Source organism: Patella vulgata, chromosome 3 (genome assembly GCF_932274485.2).
Source record: "Patella vulgata chromosome 3, xgPatVulg1.2, whole genome shotgun sequence".
NCBI lineage: Eukaryota > Metazoa > Mollusca > Gastropoda > Patellidae > Patella > Patella vulgata.
Genome location: NC_065881.2, coordinates 76,907,560 through 76,929,685, shown reverse-complemented (window position 1 = coordinate 76,929,685; position 22,126 = coordinate 76,907,560). Strand labels below are relative to the sequence as shown.

Sequence of the window (22,126 nt, the reverse complement as noted above, 5' to 3'; positions counted from 1 at the left end):
GGGTCCAAAAGTCCAGTACTATTGTAGATTGATTTGAATTTATTATATTAATATATGCAAGCCACAGCTTGTTAAAATTAATACAAACTATAATCTCTTAATATAGAAATTCTGGTTTTATAATCTATTTATTCGAAGGGTGTAAGTTTATAGACTAGTATTTTCAGTAGAAAACAGCAAGTGGGTATAGTAAATTAATAACGGGATTCCACAGTGTTACTATTTATATAACGGGATATCCCTATGACCTTGACCTCAGAATATTAAGAGCATAACATTCTGAACGTGTTGTGGTAAGGGTGTCTGGCTTGTTTGTCTTGATTTCTCACTTTTTTTTTGGCGATTTACAGCAAAGAATTGAAACTACAAATAACAGGCATTATGTTTCGAATAACTGAACAGAACTTATCGGTATTTTGCGCTAGACTTGGGTTATATTTAAGCCACAAAAGTCCAGTAAGTAAAATGTCGGTGAGAGGAAAGGTGCTTAGTGTTGAGAATATGAATCCATTTGTAAAGAATATGGAATATGCAGTCCGAGGTCCAATAGTTATCAGAGCTGGTGAGATAGAACAAGAATTAAGTAAGGTAATTCCATATTGATGACAAACTAGTTTAAATGCATTTCAAGAGCATGCAATAAGCAGAGCACATCTTGTAATGTAAACATTGAGATGATGTGTAATTGAATTGGGATGATGTAATGGTTTAATAGTTTTAAGGTCAAGCCCTGTAATGACAATGTATATAAAATTTAACATTGATATTGATATTGTAACTTAAATGTATATAGTATAATTATAGTTTCATTTTAGAAGTATTCATATGAGTGTTACATGCTGGTATATAGTGACAGATAATTCATACAAATACAAACAACTTTAGATCAGGCTCTTTTTGCAGGTTAAATCTGATTAAAAGAAATGGGGATCATTTCCATTTATCTTGTTATTTTCCACGAAGCACACAGTTGTTTGACTACTGTACTGTACTGCCCTACTACTATACCTGGTGCTTTAATGTCTGCTTCCACAGAAGTGATATCGCCCTGACAGTGGATTTGATTTAAAAGGCCAGGGGTCTTTTCATGTACTGGTCTGGTACTGCCGATGATGTCCTGAGGCCTGTAGCTAGGGAGGGGCGGGGGATGTGCAGCCCAACCAATGCGACTCGACTTTATGGGGCACCGCCAGGCCATGTCCCCCGTTAGCTATGGGGCTGGTCCTCCACTGTGCTGATAATAATAAGGGGAGATCACAAATTTTATGTAACCTGGAAGCTCCTGGTTGGTGGAGTCAGCACCTTGTTGTCTGTGCCATGTGTAAGAAATAAATGAATTATGTTGCTAGAACTTAACTGATATTTTTTTTTAAAATTATTTTTCTGAACAGGGTGTAAAGAAGAATTTTACAGATGTAATAAGAGCTAATATTGGTGACTGTCACGCTACAGGACAGAAACCTTTAACCTTCTTACGACAGGTAAGTGTACATGTATAGATGGTGTCAGTCTGTTTTACAGAGGTAACGTGAAAAGTGGTGATAGCCTTCTTTTAACTCTGTGCAAGATGACTGACATTTAAGTTGACGTGCAGAAAAGGTCGATGTGTGATGTCAATAGTGCGTGCATTGTTTATATCAGACATTGTAACACAACTGGCCCAGGAAGAATTGGTGCTTTTTACTCATTTTATGCTTTCGCTTACAATATTTTGTACATTTATCCGTTACACTAAATAGGAAATATTTTTTATCCAATTATTTTTCTTGATAATTTAAAAAATTGTTTTAGAATTTAATTTGCCGAACGACAGTTTAGTGGGGAGTACTACAGGGACAAACACAGACAGCGACAACTGTTGATAACTTTAATTGACGTGCCACCATTACAATAACATAATAGATAACCCGGATGTCTCGTATCACGAGAACTAACAATGAACGAAGGGACCTGTAACCTACAGGGACTTGTAACATATATAATTAACTATAATGGCGCGACCCTTTTTTTCCTTTTCTTGTAGAACAATTTATGGAATTAATAATAACTTTTAGACATGAAAACACTTAAAAGTCTTAATAAAGAACATAGTCTATTAGTTTTTTAGGCAACTGGCGTGTACGATTTCGTGGTAATCCTGGTATGTTAGAAGAAACACTTGTTGCTGTATTTGACAGGGTCTGGATGTTCAGGGTATCATCGATAAGATCAGATTCTGACGAACTGCTTGATGCTTCTGCCTCGCCACGGTCGGGTAGTTGAGCTGATGCAGTCGGGTCGAGTGGTGTGGTCAATACAGAAGGAATGATGACCGTATCATCTTCGCTATCATCTGAAGCAACGGAGCAAGCTGTGGGGGAAATATTTACCTTGTAAACCTCTGTAGGATGGACGGAGTATGTCTTCGAGCGGATTTGAGAGTTCCTCAGCTTATGAAGTTGTAGAAAGCCGTTCTGAACACCCGAGACAATATATTTGTCACGTGCCCTGTTTTTATCACGATCACAAAATAAATAAACTAAATCCCCAATACGGACGTTCTGTGGAGGACCAGACTTGCCAAGAGGGTTTTTTGACCGTTCACTGTAAGGATGATTTTGGTGACGTCGCACTTGTTGAGCATGTATGAGATTACTGTCATCGATGAGTAACTGCTCATTGGTGATTTGATCCCGCTTGCACCACATTTCCCTAGCCGACAAACCACTGGCCCGAAGACGAGAATTAACGCGCGCAATGACACAGCTTAATAAAACTGGGGTGATGGGGGATCCTGAAGGGTCCTGTCGGAGGATCTCATCCTCGATTTCTTGGATGGCGTGTTCAGCTACAGGGTTTTTATTTATGTTCTTTGTTCGGCCAAGTTCGACATAAACACCATGTTGGTTCAGTAAGCGGTCATTAACTATAGCTTGAAAACAGGGGCCTGGGTCACAGCGTATAATACTACAGCCTTCAACTGGTACCATCTCAATGCACAATTGGAGAAGGGCGTCCCGGATAGTTTGGTGCTTTTCATCCGGAACTAGGGTCGCAGAAGTTTTGGAGGTAACACATTCACGGAGTACGAGAATTTTCTGTTTGGCGCGACATAAAACATCTGCGGCGAAATAGGTTCCAACAGCTTTAGGTGGGGGTTCGCTAGTTTGTTGAATAATAGAAGATGGTATTTTGCGAAGAGCTGCACATTGTTGACAGTTTCTAGATACAGCGTCCACGGCTTGATCTAAATCCAATGCGTAGAAATATCTACGAACGATAAGACGTGTTTGGTAGCTTGAGGGGTGATCCAAACGAATGTGTAACGCAGTGAGTAGACCTAGTATCAGGTCCCTTGGGATGACGATTAAGTCTCGAGTCACAGCTAAAGGGTCAGACTTTTGAACGACTAGGGTTCCGTCTAATGCGATGGAGACGGTATTGAGGTACCGTTTGACGTCATGAATATTGGTAGATTTCTTTGATGGTCGAGTGCCCTGTGCAAGGTGGGCATGCACTCGACGCAGGTCCTTACAATCTTGCTGAGCCTGGCGCCACATGGAGCGATTAACAAATGGCAGCCTGACCGATCCATTCATAATATCTTTCACAGACACGGCACGAACAACAGAGTCCATGGTAACCGATATGAATGAGCACACTTGACAACTCATATCTTCACAATCTGGAGCATTTCGACTTCCAAAATCTGACGGAATGTTGACCTTGCCGGCTAGGTGGCGAATGAAAACTTGATATCGACTGGCAATGGATAGAAATGTGGTCACTCTTGGACTAGTAGAGTATTCACCCCTTTGTAACTTGGAATAAGCCTCAACACAAGGCTTACTGTCGGTAAGAATTTGAGCTACGTGACCAGACTGAATGATATAAGGAGCAAAGTGTTTGATGGATGCCGCAATAGATAAAGCTTCGATCTCACAGGGACTCCATCCATGTTTTCGTTCAGGGAGCTTCGCGCTGTAGAAACCAGCTAATTGTAGTTTGTCGTTTCTAATAAGGTATAATGTGGAGGCCAATCCAAAGCTTCTGACTGCCCCATCTGTGACTATCCATAACTGATCGTTGGGTCTTGGTAAAGTGATAGACTTCGCATCTTTTAAATATGCCTGTGCCAGGTGGAATGAAGCAGTCGTGTCATCCGTCCAGACGATTATATCTTTAGACTGAGCTCCTCCTCCCACTAGGCTATCGAGTGGACTCAAATATTTAGCACACTGCGGAAGTACACGTGAGAGGAACTTGTATGCACCTATAAAGGCTCGCAAGTCTTTAATAGTCTTAGGGATTGCACACGTCGATAGGGTGGCGATTCTGTGAGGGTTTGCAGTTAAAGATCCCTGACACCAGGTCCATCCAAGAATGGTAGTTTTTCTCGGTGCGATGATTGTTTTAGAGGCCTTTAAGTTGAGAGAGGCTGTGTGTAAGGCATTGAGAACAGCCTGCCAGTTCTTTAGGAGTTCTTCAGGAGTATTCCCCCCACAGTACAAATCATCGGCAATTTTGGCGACAAATCCCTGTTGTATCAAATCTCCCAGCACACGGCACATTAACTCTTCTAACGCTGTCTCTGAGCCCGGCATACCCATGGCACACCTAGTATATACCCGGATACCCTTAAATGGGGTAGCGACGCCGCAAAACTTCATAGAATCCGCGGATAAGGGAATTTGGTAAAAGGCATTTGACAAGTCTGTAGCAATTATGTAAGTCCAACTGGCAATTGACCGTAAGGTTGAATCGATATCTGGCATCAGGGATGGTTGTGGTTTAGCATACTTGCCGACTTCGCCAAACGCAGTCACCAGTCTGTATGTACCATTGGGCTTTTTGATCAAAAATGACGGATTTAAGTATTCGACTACCATATCCAGGTCCTCGGGTTTCCGGAAGACTCCAATGCTCTCAAGCTCATCAAATTTGGATTGTAGTTCATCTAGCTTATCTTTAGCATACTGGGGGACACGCCCTTTTCGTTGGGGTGGAAGGACTGGACCCATATTGACTTTTGCGGTGAAGTGACCAAATGCACCGTTATAGCCCTTGGGTGTTGTGCTGAAAACAGAGTCGTATTGTCGTAGTAGGGTGCGAAACTGCTTGTGAACAAGAGGTGACAGTATTTCATCCGGATCAAGCGTAACAGCAGATGAGGGCGGATTGGGCATGGATGTGGTCAGTGTGTGTATGTCATTGGCTGAATTCGGTGATACCAGGGGGTTATACACAGGTAGCACCTGAGAAAAGTGGCTGTTTCTGCGAACGATGATTGGTAAATCAGTAGAGTTAGGTATACGTAACTTTCCGCCTATCGGTCGTAAGACGGACGGAGCAGGCCATAATGCTTCGGTCTGATGGGGAGAGAGATCTAGCCGGGGTTCTACGGCCACTGTGTCGATGTTGTCGAGTTCAGCTGGGACATCTACTTCTATGAATTTACCAGGCCAAATAGTGGTAGCAGTATTCGATCTTAAAACAGAAGCTTGAGTGCGTCGTACCGATGGACTTGACTTTGGAGAAGAGGAACCGTATGGATAAATATGGCCACCAATAAGTACGTGTTGCTTGGAAGGTCGCACGGCTACATCGTTGACAGACATGAAAGGGGTTCCTCCAAGTAGTTCCACATCCATAGAGGACACGACTAATGCGGTGAATGATAAGATATGATCGTCTCTTGTCAACTCAAAGCGAGTTTCTCCGACAACGTTTAACAATGTTCGGCCATCAGCCTGAGTAGCGTATTGTGTACTTTTAGTAACAGGAATGCCCAACTGGAGAGCGAGAGGATGACTTATCATATTCGTTTCGGAACCAGAGTCGACGGTTATGCGGATGGCATGGTGGTCGTAGAATGCATCAAGATAGGGAGACTGATCGACTTGGACTCTTCGTGATGAAACCGACAAAGTTGGCGTATCAGCATTATTGGCATCTGAAATGATATCAGTGTTCTCATCATCGTCAGAATCGACGATAACCTGCCTGGCTCGTGACATAAACTTTCTGTCGCTCTCGGGCAAATATGGACATAGACTGAGGTAATGGTCAGTGGAACCTCGGTTGGATTGTAAGCATAGAGGACACATTGTAGGCGATCTTTTTGTAACACGTTGTGGCTTTAAGGTTTGTGGCCTGGGCCTTGGCGGGGGGTTATGCAGTCTGGAGTCTGGGCGAAACGGTGGTCGGGAACCCATACGCATGCAACGAACCTCTTCAGCAGTTTCCACCTCTTCTAAAAGGGATGACAAGGCCATTGATATCTCTGGTTTAAGTGACGCGATAGTACATGTACGTAATTGGATTCCATACCGTTGCTTAACGAGCTTGGGCAAACCGGGGTGGATTAAACGAAGCCATAATACTGTTATCAGATTTTCTAAGGATGGAGACATTTCCTCCTCGGTAACTTGAGTTCCATAGTGTGTAAGACCGCATCCGACAGTTAATAGATTGTCATCAACGAAGGCGATCAGCCTCTGAAATAAGTCTTCTGGTTTTTCATCCATTTCTAGTTTCATATCACAGATGTCAAGGAACTGTGCCCCACTATTCTGAAATCCATAGTGAGCACGGATTGATTGCCAAACAGAGCTTATACTCACAGACTTGTGAATAATGGTGTTGCGGGCTATCACCGGGCAAAAATTGGCGATTTGACCCAACATGAGCTCTAAAAAAACCACCTTTTGTGCTGCAGTCTTCCCACGTTCGTCGGTAAAGCCTCGATTTGGGTTATCCCTGCTTTTCTTAGACCATACAATATCGGGAGCGAAGAATGGGGCGAAGTTGTCATCTAGAGATAAAATGTATGTAAGGTTCTGTTTCCAGGCCTCGAACGAGGTGATAGTTTCATCTTTTGTCAAAACACGCTGCTTTGGGGCGCGAGTTGAAGCCATTGATTGATAAATTGATGGGGGTTCGTCTTAAAAATAAAAATTATATGGCGCGCTTCTACGCGAGCCAACAGAAATCTATTTACAGTACACTGTTGATAACTTTAATTGACGTGCCACCATTACAATAACATAATAGATAACCCGGATGTCTCGTATCACGAGAACTAACAATGAACGAAGGGACCTGTAACCTACAGGGACTTGTAACATATATAATTAACTATAATGGCGGAAGAAAAAAGTTAATATTGAGAGCTAATTAACTTGTCCCAATGCATCCCTCCCAGTCATAGGAGCGACCAAACTTATATTTATCACTGATTAGTTTGAACCTGTGTGTGACCTAGAGAGAGAGAGAGAGAGAGAGAGAGAGAGGGTTTAACGTCCACTTGACACAAACTAGGTCAGTTCGGGACTAACACATGGTTCAATGTTATTTCAATAATTCGCTTGCGCGTAGGGGTCAATAGCAGTGGGAGTGAACCGGAGGACCCGGAGGACAGGCTACCCTACTCCTTGTCACGTACAGCCAGGGAATTGAAACCTCGCCAGTTTACTCAATGACAGACAGTATGATATAGAGTGCACGTTCTAACCATTCGGCCATCCAACCCCCCAGGTGACCTAAAGGCTTCAGTAAACTACTGACATAGGGTCAATGAGTAAACAAAACCATACATAAAAACAAAACCGGTTACATATCGGTATTAAAGATGCATGATTCACATATGCCAAGTCCATAATCAAACTGTCTAGACTGACGAATAACTGAGATATTGAATGGGTTATTCCATCTGCACTATATAATCAGTTACGGTTAAAATGGCGGTCAGTCAATAAAAGAAATGACAATCAAGAATTTGTTTATTATCATAGCAATGATAGCATTGGTAGTTAACCATCGGCTATTTCTTATCAAAATTGTCTGCGATATCACCTCAGTGGAAGCAGACGTAAAATACAACTAACGCACACACACACTTGTCAAACTTCAAAAACTCAAAACTACGCTCAGATTAAGGTAATTTTACTGAAATTTTCAATATATTCATTTTACATTATCTATTTTGGATCTATTATAGCAAGAACGTCAGCTCTTTATCTTCATTATGCATCTTTAATGTAGACTGGTTCCAATATTGACCAATGTGCTGCTGTCTTCATTAGCCCAGTCAGAGCAGAACAGTAGCATGTTAAACCCCATTTCATTTGATTTTGTGAACAAGGAACTGTAACATGATATTTCTGTGTTCATATGTAACAAAGTTTTGTGACATGCTCAAGTCGATAGTTATTCCTAGCATCTACATGTAAGCCTGTTATCAACAACTGTTTTCCACAATGTTTCTTGAGTCTTAAAGAAGTTCTTTTAAAGAAACTTTATTAGAGCTTTAGGGGTATTGGCTGGTTGGTAAAAATACTTAAACATGCATTATGCAAGAGCAAAACTGCTTATTACAAGTCTTTCTTTACGCCTGAAATGTTATCTAAATTATCAATTAGAAATTAAAATTAACTTATCCAGACCATAATAAACTCTCGATGTCAAGGCTAGCCTTCGATGTTGGCTGGATTAGATTCCTATATGCCGCTAACTGCTATTGATAATTAAATCAATAAAAGTGGATAATCGAGACTATGCTGTTTATATTAATGATTTTAGTAATGATGACCGAGACTATGCAAAAATTTCACCCGCTTCTTTCTCGGCTCATAGTGGATCAATTTGACTGAAATTTTCAGCAAATTCCCTTTACACTATCTAGTTTTTAACTATTATAGCGAGAACTGGCATCTCTTTATCTTATCTCCCATAATGTATCTTTAAATATATTGCTAGTTGTTACCATGTTCCTTAGATTGTATAAAAAAATTTGACACAAATCTGTCATTGCATATATAGGTAGCTGCTATTTGTACATATCCTGATGTTTTGCTCAAAGATCCCAACTTTCCCTCTGATGCTAAAGATCGAGCTCAAAGAATATTAGATGGTTGTGGTGGAAAGAGTATTGGTAAGTGATGTATGTATGGTCTATATTTAGTGTATGTGTTATATAATTGTTATTTTAGGAGCATATAGGATAGCGTATGTGTTATATAATTGTTATTTTAGGAGCATATAGTAATTGTTCTAGTGTATAAGTGATAGACCTAGTGTATGTGTTACATAATTGGTTTTTAGGAGCATATAGTGATATACCTAGTGTATGTTTTATATAATTGTTATTTTAGGAGCATATAATGATAGACCTAGTGTATGTTTATATAATTGTTTTTTAGGAGCATATAGCGATAGTTCTGGTGTACGTGTTATAAGAGAAGATATAGCTAGATATATAACAGAACGGGATGGACAAGCCAGTAATCCAGATGATATATTTCTCTCAACTGGTGCTAGTGATGGTATTAAGGTAAATATAGTATTTAATTAATAAACTCATCAGAATATGGTTATTGAGGTGGAGAAAAGTCTATTTATTTTGTCATGCGAGTTAGTGATGCAACATTTGGATGTGTAAGGCTTTGGGTTTTGTGTGTGGGACCATAGGGGTTAAAATTAGTGTATATTGGTCTTACCCTTTCACTTCCGTCTACAGATGTGAGATCTGAGGTAAAAGTGTGACACAAAAGAAAAGGTAGAGTAAGCAGGCCATAAAAATAAATTACTAAAATCTAAATATGCCATAAATACTTTATATTCTACCCTCATTTTTTGCTGTTGAATAATGCAAGTCAATTATCACATGATCCCATCTTTCGGTTAGGGGTCAAAGGTATGAATAGTGATCAACATTGCACAAAGGTAGGATGTTTGGAAGCTGTAAATCATATCACAGTCACTCAATCTATGTTTGTATTTTTAATATAGATTATTATGAAATTATTAATGACTGGACGGACAATCATATCACAGTTACTCTTGCTTGTTTGTATATTTCAGATTATTATGAAATTATTAATGACTGGACAACCAGGTAAAGAACGAGCAGGTGTGATGATACCAATTCCACAATACCCTCTTTATACTGCTACTATTGCTGAATATAATGCCTATCCTGTATGTTTATATATTTAATTACTGTATATTTAAAGAATTTAAGAAGTCTTGACAATATTTCGCTGCTCAGAGCACTGTTGTAGGAAAAACAGAATCTTTGAGGATAAATGAATGCATTGTAAACTATTTGGGGGCCTGGTAGGGGACATAATCAATATTGCTTCAGCAATAATTTCAGAATACTTATTTTCTCTAGATTTAATACCGTAATTGATTATTTTGAAAATTTTTTTAGCATTTGATTTATTCTCTAAATTGGTTATTTTGATTGATTACATTAAAAATTATTTTATTGATTGATAAAAATATTGAAAATTATTTTATTGATTGATAAAAATATTGAAAATTATTTTATTGATTGATTATAAGTGAGAATTATTTATTGATTGATTTATTCTCTAGATTGGTTATTATTTAAATGAAGATAAAAACTGGGCTTTAGATGTAAATGAATTAAAAAGATCAATAGATGAAGCCAAACCAAATTGTAAACCACGAGCTATTGTTATTATAAACCCTGGTAACCCTACAGGTACATTTAAATCACTATTTTTTTTTATCTAAATAAGGAGCCACAGACAGTGGCTCGGTGTGTATGACCCTGGCTCACTATAAATCACTATTTTTTATTAAAATAAGGAGCCACAGACAGTGGCACGGTCAGTATGACCCTGGCTCACTTTAAATCACTATTTTTTATTAAAATAAGGAGCCACAGACAGTGGCACGGTGAGTATGACCCTGGCTCACTATAAATCACTATTTTTTATTAAAATAAGGAGCCACAGACAGTGGCACGGTGAGTATGACCCTGGCTCACTTTAAATCACTATTTTTTATCTAAATAAGGAGCCACAGACAGTGGCACGGTGAGTATGGTCCTGGCTCACTTTAAATCACTATTTTTTATCTAAATAAGGAGCCACAGACAGTGGCACGGTGAGTATGACCCTGGCTCACTATAAATCACTATTTTTTATTAAAATAAGGAGCCACAGACAGTGGCACGGTGAGTATGATCCTGGCTCACTAACCAGAAAGACCTTCAACTGAATTGGGTTTAACAACAGTCAAAAGTAATCAAAAGTCAACACTAGTAGAAGTTCTCTTCAAAGCTTGGGTTCAATCTCGGTATCCCACTAACCTCTATGTATATTCAGGTTGGGGTGGGGGGGGGGAGACATATAGTCAAATTATCTGCCCTTGATACTTCTACTATTTTAATCGACCAATCATGTGGGTGAAGGGAAGTAACTCACATTTTTTTGCGACTAAGATTATTGTGGTGAATGTAAACAATGACGCTAAGACTGTTATGGAAACTGTCTTTTGATTGGTTCGTAGAATCAAGCTATGATAAAGGGCAGATAATTGGAATTTGTGAATACCCCGTGAATGGACCCAGAGGTTAGTTGAGCAGAACGGAATGATACCACTGGGGATACCAAGAATGTCTTGGGATTTGGCGAGAAAGTTCCTCTTGATCTTCCAGTCTGGTTACACCTGTATCAGTTTTGCATGATGTAGGGAAATGAAAAGACTAGTCGTTCTGTTATAACAGTCCCGTGTTTATCATTGACAACACGCTGACAGATGGAAATCAAATTATGAGTATGATGTATAACCGCCATCCTCGGTATCCCCAGTGTTCTCATTCCGTTCTACTTCACTATACCATGGGATCATTCTAGTATCAAATTATCTGCCCTTGATTGTACGAACCAATCAAAAACCAGTTTACAAACCTGTCTTAGCCTCATTGTTTACATTCACAACAATGTGGTGGCTTGAACGCTTGATTATGAGAAAGTTTGCAAGAAATCTAATATAAAAGAAGTGACATGCACACAAAAAGATGTTCTAAAATATCTTTTTGATGGGAAAGATGTTTTTAAGTCAGTTCTTATGTATTTAACGATTTTTTTGATTAGTCGATAAAAATAGCAAAATCATCAAGGGAAGATAATTTGAATATGTGGCTCCTCCATGGATGAACCCAAGGGTTAGTGGAGTAGAACGGAATGAGACCACTGGGGATAACCAGGATGTATAACCGCTGTTAGGGCAAAATTTCCCTCATAGCACATGGCACGATGTATAGTTTACACTGTATTCCCATCTTCATTAGCTCAGTTGTTTCTGTCTTATGCAGGTAAGAACTGTCATGATTTCTCAATGTCCTCCACAATGAGTAAATTATATGTTGGCTATTAGATTAGATTATTTCATGCATATAAACAATCTGTTTTTTTTTCAGGTCAGGTTTTAACTAAAGAAAATATTCAAGATGTAATTAAATTTGCTAAGGAACAGAATCTGTTTATTATGGCAGATGAGGTAAAAAAAATAAATATATAAAAGATTAATAAATGACTTTGTTTGGGAAAAGATCTTAAGATATTAGGTGGGGGTTGGGGGGTGGATGAGCAAGTGGTCATTGACAAGGATGGGACAAAATACTGGTGTGCATGTAAAAGAATCCACTGAAGTTGGAAATTTGAAATAAGAGTAGTCTGTTTCACAGCAGTCCGGGCAAAATTCCCCTCATAGCACACAGCATGGTGTATGCACGTCTTCATTAGCCTAGTTGGTTTAGAAAAAGTAGGCTTTTATCATTTCATTTCATTTCTTTCAGGTTTATCAACATAATGTATACGCCAAGGGCTCCCAATTCTTTTCATTTAAAAAGATATTAACAGAAATGGGACCAGAGTACAATACCATGGAACTAGCATCATTTATGTCAACATCTAAAGGTTACATGGGAGAGTAAGTACATGTCTTAATCGGGGAGCCCTGTGGCTCAGTGAGTAAGATGCTGGCTCATTAACCAGGTCTCAGATTCACTCCCAGTGTTGACTGAGGAGATTTTCCGGCGCAGTTTCCCCTTGTCAGTGGTGCAAGACAAAGGGCCTTGAAAGGACGGTGTCTCTCATTCGGATAGGACAAAAAAAAAAACAAGGTCCTGTGTACACATTGGCGTGCATATAAAAGAACCCTTGACAGTTGGATTTCGAAATAGGCTGTAGTACGGCTATCTGGTCAAAATTTCGATCATAACACACTGCATGGCATATGCTCGTCTTCATTAGCCTAGTTTGTGTGGAAAAGTAGGAAGTTAATCCGCATTTCATTTCATGTCTTTATCAGGATATTTCAGCTCGAATTAAAGCCTGCAATTTGCCATGGAAACAGAAATTGATTATGTGAACTGTCAGTGTCACAATAACAAGAAATATTACAGTTAGAAATAGAGTTTTCCAAAATTGTATTTGAGAAATGTGGAAGTTTGTAAGATTCAATAAGTTTGTAGCATGTTTTAACCCCACTCAAAGACTGGGCTAGGCTGGTGCTTGTACATTAATAAAAATATTCAGTGCCATATTACCCTATAACCTAGAGGCCCACCAAAAGCATGGGCCCACCAAAAGCAAGGTCCATGCAACCTTGTTTATTTCTTTTAGTACACAACTTATAGGTTCCTTTTTAATACCAGAGACGACAATGGTGCATTAATCTATATAAAAAAGAAATTATAGTTCAATTTATATGTACAATATAGAATATTTATTTAGGGTAATCATATATCTAATTTTGTTTTTAAAGATGTGGATTCTGTAAAGGTTATTGTAATCAGAAATCTAATTTTGTTTTTAAAGGTGTGGATTCCGTGGAGGTTATTGTGAGGTTATAAATCTAGATCCAGATGTACGAGCGATGTTGTTAAAATCAATCTCCGCAAAATTATGTTCTTCTATTTCTGGTCAGGTAATATCAACTCCCTATAGAACTTGCTCTTTCAACAAGATCCTAGCATATACTGAATTCATGGCCCTGGTTTCACAAAACATTCTCAGACTTAAGTTAAGAATTTACTCAAAATTGTTTGCCTTATTTTAACTAAAATATAGCCATTTATAAAACTTTTGTTGTTTTAATGTATCAAATACATCAATAAGAAACTATGGGCAAATTTTTGTGTTTCTGGATCAAAGATATTTCTCATAAACAGTGATTGAAAGTTGAGTAATTTCTTAACTTTAATCTGAGAATGCTTTGTGAAACCGGGATCTGAATTGCTTTTACAGAAATTTATTGATTACAAAGTCATTTTCAAAACATACAGTTATTTTGTTCTATGGTCGTCACGCTTGCAGTGCTAGGCTAGAGGGGAGAATTTTGCACATGTAGCAGTCCGTGTTTCCACCAATTCTTAATCAAATTGTAAATGTCAAGGGTTCCTTCATGTGCACCCCAAACTTCATACAGGACTGCGTTTTTTTGTCTCATCCAAACAACTAGACACACTTTCCCTGGGGAGCCACGGTGGCTAAGGGAGTAAGTTTCCACTTGTCAGTGGTGCCAGATGGAGTGCTTGACAAGGACAGCTGTTTTGTCATTCAGATGAGACCAAAAAATGAGGTCCCATGTACACATTAACATGCATATAAAAGATCCCTTGGCAGTTGGAATTTGATATATAAGAGTAGACTAGCACCGCTGTCCTGGCAAAATTTCCCTCATGGCACACTGCATGGTGTATGCCCGTCTTCATTAACCCAATCGGAGCAGAACATTTCATTTCATTTACACTTTACTTGTTAGCTCAACATGAGCTATCCAATTAGAAACTGAGCGAAAAGTTGTTTCTTGTTTGCAATGTCTATGTCTTGTCCAGGAGTTTGTCTTGAGTATTTTATGTGTGGTACAGTCTTCCTGCCTTTAGTATTAATCGAATGTTCTCTTTGACATTTTTTGTCAATAATAATTTAGATAACAATAATAATTCATTAGGTTTAATTTTTGTGACATGTTAATTTTGTTATTGGATTATATTAATTTTATTTTGACAGGCTGTAATGGGTGTGGTTGTTAATCCACCCAAACCAGGTGAACCATCTTATGATGTCTTTCAAAAGGTAAATTACCATTATTTCAAACTTATTAGAACTGAAATTGTTATAACTAGAATTGGGGAATAGATAGAAAGGGGTTTGATGTTGACTTGACACAAACTAAATCATTTCGGGACTAACATATGGTTCAAATTTATTTCAATGGTTCGCTTGCTCTTTGGGGTCTTCAGCAGTGGAAGGAAACCAACACCATTGAACAGGTGACTTGACTTAATAACATACCTTATGATCTAAAGTGCACACATCTGGTTATCGACTCCCTAAATCTATTTTTAGATTATGCAAATTTCACCTCTATAATAACAATTTTTAACATTTTGTTTGATTGTAGGAAAAATCAACAGTTTTAGGTCAGTTAGCTGAGAAAGCAACCATGGTAACGGAGACATTTAATTCTATTGAGGGTATTACATGTAATGAGGTACAAGGAGCTATGTATGCATTCCCTCAAATAAAACTACCTCAAAAATTACTAGAAGCGGCTAAGGTAAGCTAACAGAACACCAGTTTTATGGGAAATCAATCACTGGTGTTATTCTAACCGCACAACGTTTCGACAAATATCCTCATATTGTTATCAAGCACAATGACATTTAGTAAACTTGAGGACAATATATCAGTTTACCAATGGCCTCTTACAAAGTATGCTCAGGTAAATGAAATGAAATGAAATGGAGTTTAACGTCCTACTGTTCTGCTCCTAACCTGGGCTAATGAAGACGGCATACACCATACAGTGTGCTATGAGAGAAATTTTGCCCGGACAGTGGCACTACGGCCTACTCTTATATCAAATTCCTACTGCCAAGGGATCTTTTACGTGCACGCCAATGTGTACACGGGACCTCCGTTTGTCGTCTCATCCGAACGACTAGACAGCTTTCCTTGTCAGCCCCTCCGTCCTGCATCACTGACAAGGGAGAACCACCCCGGAAAATCTGGATGAACTTTCTTGGCCAATGCAGGGATCGAACACCCGACCTCCAGGCTAGCGAGCTAGCGTCTTACCCACTTAGCCACGTGATCCCCATGCTAAGGTAAGCTCAATCAGATAATACAATCAAACAATTATTGCCAATTTGTTGCTTTTAGAATAAAATCAGTGATTGTTTGCCATATTGTATACTTTTCATAAATTCCACTTAAAAATTATGCTAAGATAAACTAAATCAGATGGTACCATCAAAAAATTATTGCCTATCTGTGGCTTGGGACATAACATGCGCACGCCTGAAAATAATGGTTTTAGTCCTAAATGTACCAGAAAGACATTTTGAACTTTGAGCTAAAGATATCATTAAAAACACAGCATGAAAACAAATTTGTCTCAGACAAAATGACAGGCACCAGAGGGCTTTTACCTGCCACAGCCGATGATTAGATAATAGGTTACAATAGCAATGGATACACTAAGCTGGTGCTGGTGACTCTTATCGACCAATAGCAATTTGTCATTATGTGGGACCCATAGAAATTATTTCTGTAACTGAAAGAGATTTTGTTGGAATCTATTGAAAATAAAAATAAATTTCAAAGTTATCTTTTTCTGGAATCTTGTGGATTTCTCCAACACTTGACTACTACAAAATGAAGTAGATTTTTTTGTATAAACAATATTTTATTTCAATTGGATGAAAAAGGATCAGGGAACAGGCATAGCCTATATCACCCCTCTCCTAAGGGGTTAAAATAAATATTATGTGTTTTGATTATTTCAGGCTAAAGGGCAGGCCCCTGATGCATTCTATTGTTTTAACTTGTTAGAAGAGACAGGTATTTGCGTTGTACCTGGTAGTGGTTTCGGACAAGTAGAAGGAACATATCATTTTAGGTAGGTCAATTGTTATGTTTGTCTCAGGTAGAAATGAAGTGGGGGTTAACGTCCTACTGTTCTGCTCTGATTGGGCTAATGGAGATGGGTGTCTCAGGTAGAGAAAATGACTTTGATTGAACAACTCATAAAACATCTATACCTCGGCTATAATAAAGTGACATATCTATAGTAAGTAATAGAAAAGAAAAGGAAACGAAATGGGGTTTAATGTCCTACTTTTCTGCTCCATTTGAGCTAAAATAGACGGACATGAGTGAAATTTTGGCCAGACAGCGGCACAAATGCCTACTTTTATTTTGAATTCCAACTGTCAAAGGTTCAAGCTAATGTGTACATGGAACCTTGGTTTTCAACCATCTGAACAACTCAACGTTCCTGGCCAGGCCTGTCTTCCGGCACAACTGACAAGCCAGAAGCTTCACGGCCAACACCAGGATTGAATCTGGGACCTCCAGCTTCATCAGCCAGCGCCTACCTCACTGAGCCACCGCGGCACCTGGAAAGAAAAGAAGTGAGTTGAGTATCTCATCAATACTGCAGGCCCTACTTTGTTCGTATTGATTCTAAGATACAGACCTCGTGGGTTTTCCCCGGGTCCTCCCACTGCTAAAGACCCCTACGTGTAAGCGAATTATTGTAATAAAATTAAAAACATATGTTAGTCCCGAAATGACCTAGTTTGTGTTGTGTGGACGTTAAACCCCATTTCTCTCTCTCTCTCTCTAAGATACAGTGGTGGATTTTATTTATGACAATCATGTGCTAGGGAGAAATACTTTGCCCAGGCAGCTTCAGTCTACTATTCTATAAATTCTAACTGTCAAGGGCTCTTTTTTCTGTACATCAATGTAGGCTGTATTCCCATAGTATGTAATTGTAACATCAGTGTTGTGAACAAAAGATGTAGATCTTTGATAAAAATTGAAAAAGTTATTATGGGGAGGTACATCTCTTATACTGTTATTACTGCATGCTGCTACCATTGCTAAATTGTCCACAACATTGTGATCTTCAAGATCTGATGTTTTGATCTTGCTGTGCATTTTCATTTTATTTTTCAGGACAACCATATTGCCACCAGTAGAGAAATTAAGAGAAATGTTAGGCAGATTCAAAGATTTCCACCTCAAATTCATGGCAAAATATTCCTAAAATAGATAAAATTGTAAAGGAATAGATAGGATCAATTAGTAGACATTGGTAAGGTCATAAGTGTCATAGTCTTTGAGATTTCTAGATAGATAAATCGGAACCATCATTGCACAGAATGTGTACAACAGTTATATGTACATATATTTTCCTAACTTTTAAAAATTATATATTATATAACTTTAAGTCATATACAAGTATATTGAAAAAGGTATATTATAAGTATTAATGTTGTTGATTTAATTTATCCTCAGTATTAAAAGGAATTTTATTTTTTAAAAAAGAATTAACCATAGATCAATTTAATTAATTCTTATAATCCTTTTACATTTAATGGAATTTATTAAATCCTTATACACTAGTTATATAGTACATAATGTCGACTAATTGTTTGTTAGTCTGGTTAGGTTTGCTCTGGGTTTCCAAAGAGTTATTACAGATTCTTAAACAGTTTTGACCCAAGGTATCCTGTATTCGGTTGTTTTCACTGACCTTCACTAGGGTACCCATGGATACAGTTGGTTAGCCTCTCTATACATGGAGTTGGTCGAGACAAAATGATTGAGCTAAAACTATTATTTTAACTACGATATATTTTGTTCTTAAGATCATTAGCTGACAGGGCACCTGTATGTTAATTTTACATACCGGTAGTATAAAGTGCTACCTGATTTTGTAAATTGTTGGATTACGTTTTTTGTATAATAATAATAATAATAGCTTTATTTCCAATCAAGGGTCCACAGGGGACATGGTACAGAGCAAACAAAGAGAGAAAACCCAAATGACAGTCAAGTAATAAAATACAATAGTATACATAGCTCCCAACAGGGGAGATACACATATAAGTACTTTATGCACTAAGGCTTCATGCCGAAAAAAAAAACGGCTCATGAGAACATTATTATTAATCATGAAAGGGAGATAAATCCACTTAACTCTTAATGTTACAGATCAATATTAAGCATAAACTATATAAGCCTACACATTATTCCCTGTATGGTGCTTAACCAAGGTAGCCAAAATATTAAATAGCCTTATGGCAAGTTCTTGTGCAAAAAGCGACCAAGTATAGGTTCATATTAGATATGTCTGTTATATGAAGTATGAAATAATGGTTATTAATTTCTAGTTTAATTTCACTCCCCTTGGTCATTTAGTATAGGTATGAATCTCACATTGACCAGATTAAGTATTTCTATAATAGCAGTATCGATTCAATATTTACATAGAATACTTACAACTTAATTATTAATTAATGAATGCATTATACTGGGGTTCTTGTTTCAGTCACATTATGAATACTTAAAATACAGATGTGACCTCATCCTTTGATGTTGGCATTCCATTATTTGAAGTAATAGTAATTGCAATGTGCCAATTGTACATTATTTACACTAAATGAAATACTGGACTCCCGTGATAATTGACCAGGAATTGTGATGTCATATCAAAATCTGAGCAATCAAATGGTCCATTAAAATTGGCAGACTTTAGAAATTTTAGAGAGCCTCAACCCAAGTTTACCAAACAGGAGGTCAGAATTTAGAGCCCTACACCATAATCATTAATTTCTTGATATATTGCTACCTCAATTTGACAACCATTTTGTAGGTGCACACCCTAATATACCCCAGATTTTAAGGGTGTATAGGCACAAAAATCCCCCAGTTTTGAAGCAATTTTGAAATGTGTGTACATCCCCCAGTTTAGTAGCAGATTTCAAAGGTGTACAATTTAGAGACAGATTTTAAACCGACTTAGTAAATTATATAATGATTGCAGTGCTAATAATTAAGAAGTAAACCTTTAATTGATTTAAAAAATGCTTTAACTCTCTCCAACTCTCACACTAACACATCTCCATAATTTGATATATTGGTGGACCTAATTACATGTATTAGAAATCCAAATTTTATGTTAACGATCAGCTAACAGCTTTTAATGATCAGTTGTTGGTTTATAAGTAACCAAAGTAATGTTTCCACTAACTGTATTAATATGTGCACATTGTACTCTTTAAAAAATCAATTTTATCTCCATATTTTTCAGTGGGTAAGATAAATATATAAAAAGAAAAATGTATAAAGGTATTCTTTATCATGCACACAATGGACACATTTAATGTATTAATGGAAAAATAAAATGAAGCTTTATATAATTTACTTGTTCTTAAGGTTAGAATGGATGATTGCAATTTTTATGAAATGAATTTATGACATCTTATATTTTGTCAACACCTATTAAGAATGAATGTTTCTACATGTAATTTAATATGATATGTAAATAAAAGTCAGAGATCAAGATGTTGTTCAGGTTGAGTGCTTCATGTATTTTCATATGTTGTTGTTCTAAATGAAGCCTTATTTCAACAATGAATTCTCTGTGAGGCACAGGTTGCTGGATTATATTGTATTGGTTGTGTTGAATTATTGTCACATTTTGCACTGGACCCCTAGGGCTAAGCTTTATAAAAGCTACATTTTATACCCCAAGTCTGCACCATAACATCAAATCATGATTTTAAACATTCTCATTCTGTTGTGTTGGAGAGAATAGCAATTCTAGTGTGGTGCTTTGACCCAATCGTGAAAGCATCATTCTTATATGCTATCAAACGAGATTTACAATCATTCATTTATAGAAGAGATGTGTTTTCTTCGGTACGTATCTGTCCAATAGCTTTCTATTCTAACATCAAGGTCTAAAATATAGCTGTGGTTTATAGCTATCGATCTGGTTAGCTATAAAATATTGTTCTAGTTAGCTATAAATAATACCTTACTAGCTACAGGCTATTGCTCTAGTTAGCTATTGACCTTGGCTCTTATTTAGCTGTTTACTATTCCTCTTGGTGGCTATAAACTATTGCCATAGTAAGATATAAATTATTGCTTTAGTTAGCTATTACTATCACTCATTTGAGGAGTTCACATGACAACCAAATTTATCTTGAAGTTTCAATTTTCAAACAGATATTTTAATCATTTGAAATAACACTTTAAAATTGAGTTTCCTGGAAAAAAATAAAAGAAAAATGAAATGGCCTCTTGGCACTAAACTCTTCATAAAATCAATATAAAATAATGAAGGAAATAATAAATATACAAATGAACATCATATACAAACGAACATAATATACATATGAAAAAAAAGTATATTTTGACTAGAAATAATAATGTAAATTTATACTGCACCCAAATTCCACCCCCATTTATGCATGCTCAAGGCACTATAAATATTAAAACACACAAAACAGTCAGTATCTAATCTAGATAAGAGATTTTAAATAAATAAGTTTTTAGTTGTTTACTTACTGGCAACTGATTCCATCCAAAGGTTAAATATTTAACATACCTACAGTATATTTGGGAAATAATGTTTCATATGGGGAAAAAAAATGTTCCTGGTTGCACCTATCTGATCGTATCTGCCTATTCTCATTCTTAGTCAATATCACCATGCACAAAATATATTTTATAATGCAACTATTTAGGCATCATTCAGCTGAGTAAAATAGAAGGTAAATATATACAAATGTGTAAAAACGCTAGTCTAGAGAATACTTGTCATTATGTTCACATGCTTTTCTATAATCTCTTTTGGAACCACATAAGATTTCAACAGAAATCTGGAATGGTATCTTTAAACAAAATATGGTAATGAATGATAAATACGGTTTCTTTGACATTGAATAATTTTTACCTCACTCGACTAATTTACGACTTTCTAAAAAGGGAAAAAAAGTCTGCAACAAAAAAATTGATATTGTACGTTTTTAATTTGACTACAAAAGTCAAAATGTTACATCATATAATGTGATGTAGCCAGTTTTATATTACATAATTGAGATAAGAAACTTGAGTGCTTGAGGGTCATTATGTTATGTTCGTAACCTTAAGATTTGATGCAGAGAATTTGACAAATTTTGCCCTGTTTTTTTAACGATTTACTTTGTAATTTTCATATTTTTGCAACCTACATTATTAGATTGTTTAAGTGGCATTGAAGAAATCTGTCACATTAAATAATGAATAAAAACTGATGGAATACAATTACTGAACTTAAGAGGAGCAACATTTCAACAATGGTTCAAACTCTCACTTGGTGCTTCAATTAAATTCAGCAATAGGTTTTGTATCTTGTTTACATTAATTGCCTGACTCGGTCCAAAATAAAACAGATTAAATTATTGCACTGATAAATGTAATGCAGTGATACACAAAAACTGATATGAAAAAATAAGAAAACTTGAAAGTGATCCTCCTTT

The 22,126-nt window shown here is 37.1% G+C and overlaps 2 protein-coding genes across 2 annotated transcripts in view; both read left to right on the top strand.

Moving 5' to 3' along the window:
* The first annotated feature begins 271 nt into the window (after positions 1-271).
* On the top strand, positions 272-18,000 carry LOC126816407 (alanine aminotransferase 2). The gene is made up of 13 exons (XM_050542896.2): positions 272-588; positions 1,392-1,481; positions 8,800-8,911; positions 9,180-9,310; positions 9,841-9,957; positions 10,360-10,489; positions 12,215-12,294; positions 12,593-12,726; positions 13,617-13,725; positions 14,811-14,876; positions 15,205-15,360; positions 16,592-16,704; positions 17,769-18,000. The coding sequence occupies exons 1-13, from the start codon at positions 382-384 to the stop codon at positions 17,857-17,859; spliced, it is 1,536 nt and encodes a 511-aa protein (XP_050398853.1). The 5' UTR covers positions 272-381; the 3' UTR covers positions 17,860-18,000.
* Positions 18,001-20,305: 2,305 nt separating this feature from the next.
* LOC126816409 (b(0,+)-type amino acid transporter 1) overlaps positions 20,306-22,126 on the top strand; it is an 87,925-nt gene continuing 86,104 nt past the window's right edge. Inside the window, exon 1 of the mRNA XM_056099665.1 lies at positions 20,306-20,519. The gene's annotated coding sequence lies outside the window, so the exon portion shown is untranslated. The remainder of the gene's footprint in view (positions 20,520-22,126) is intronic.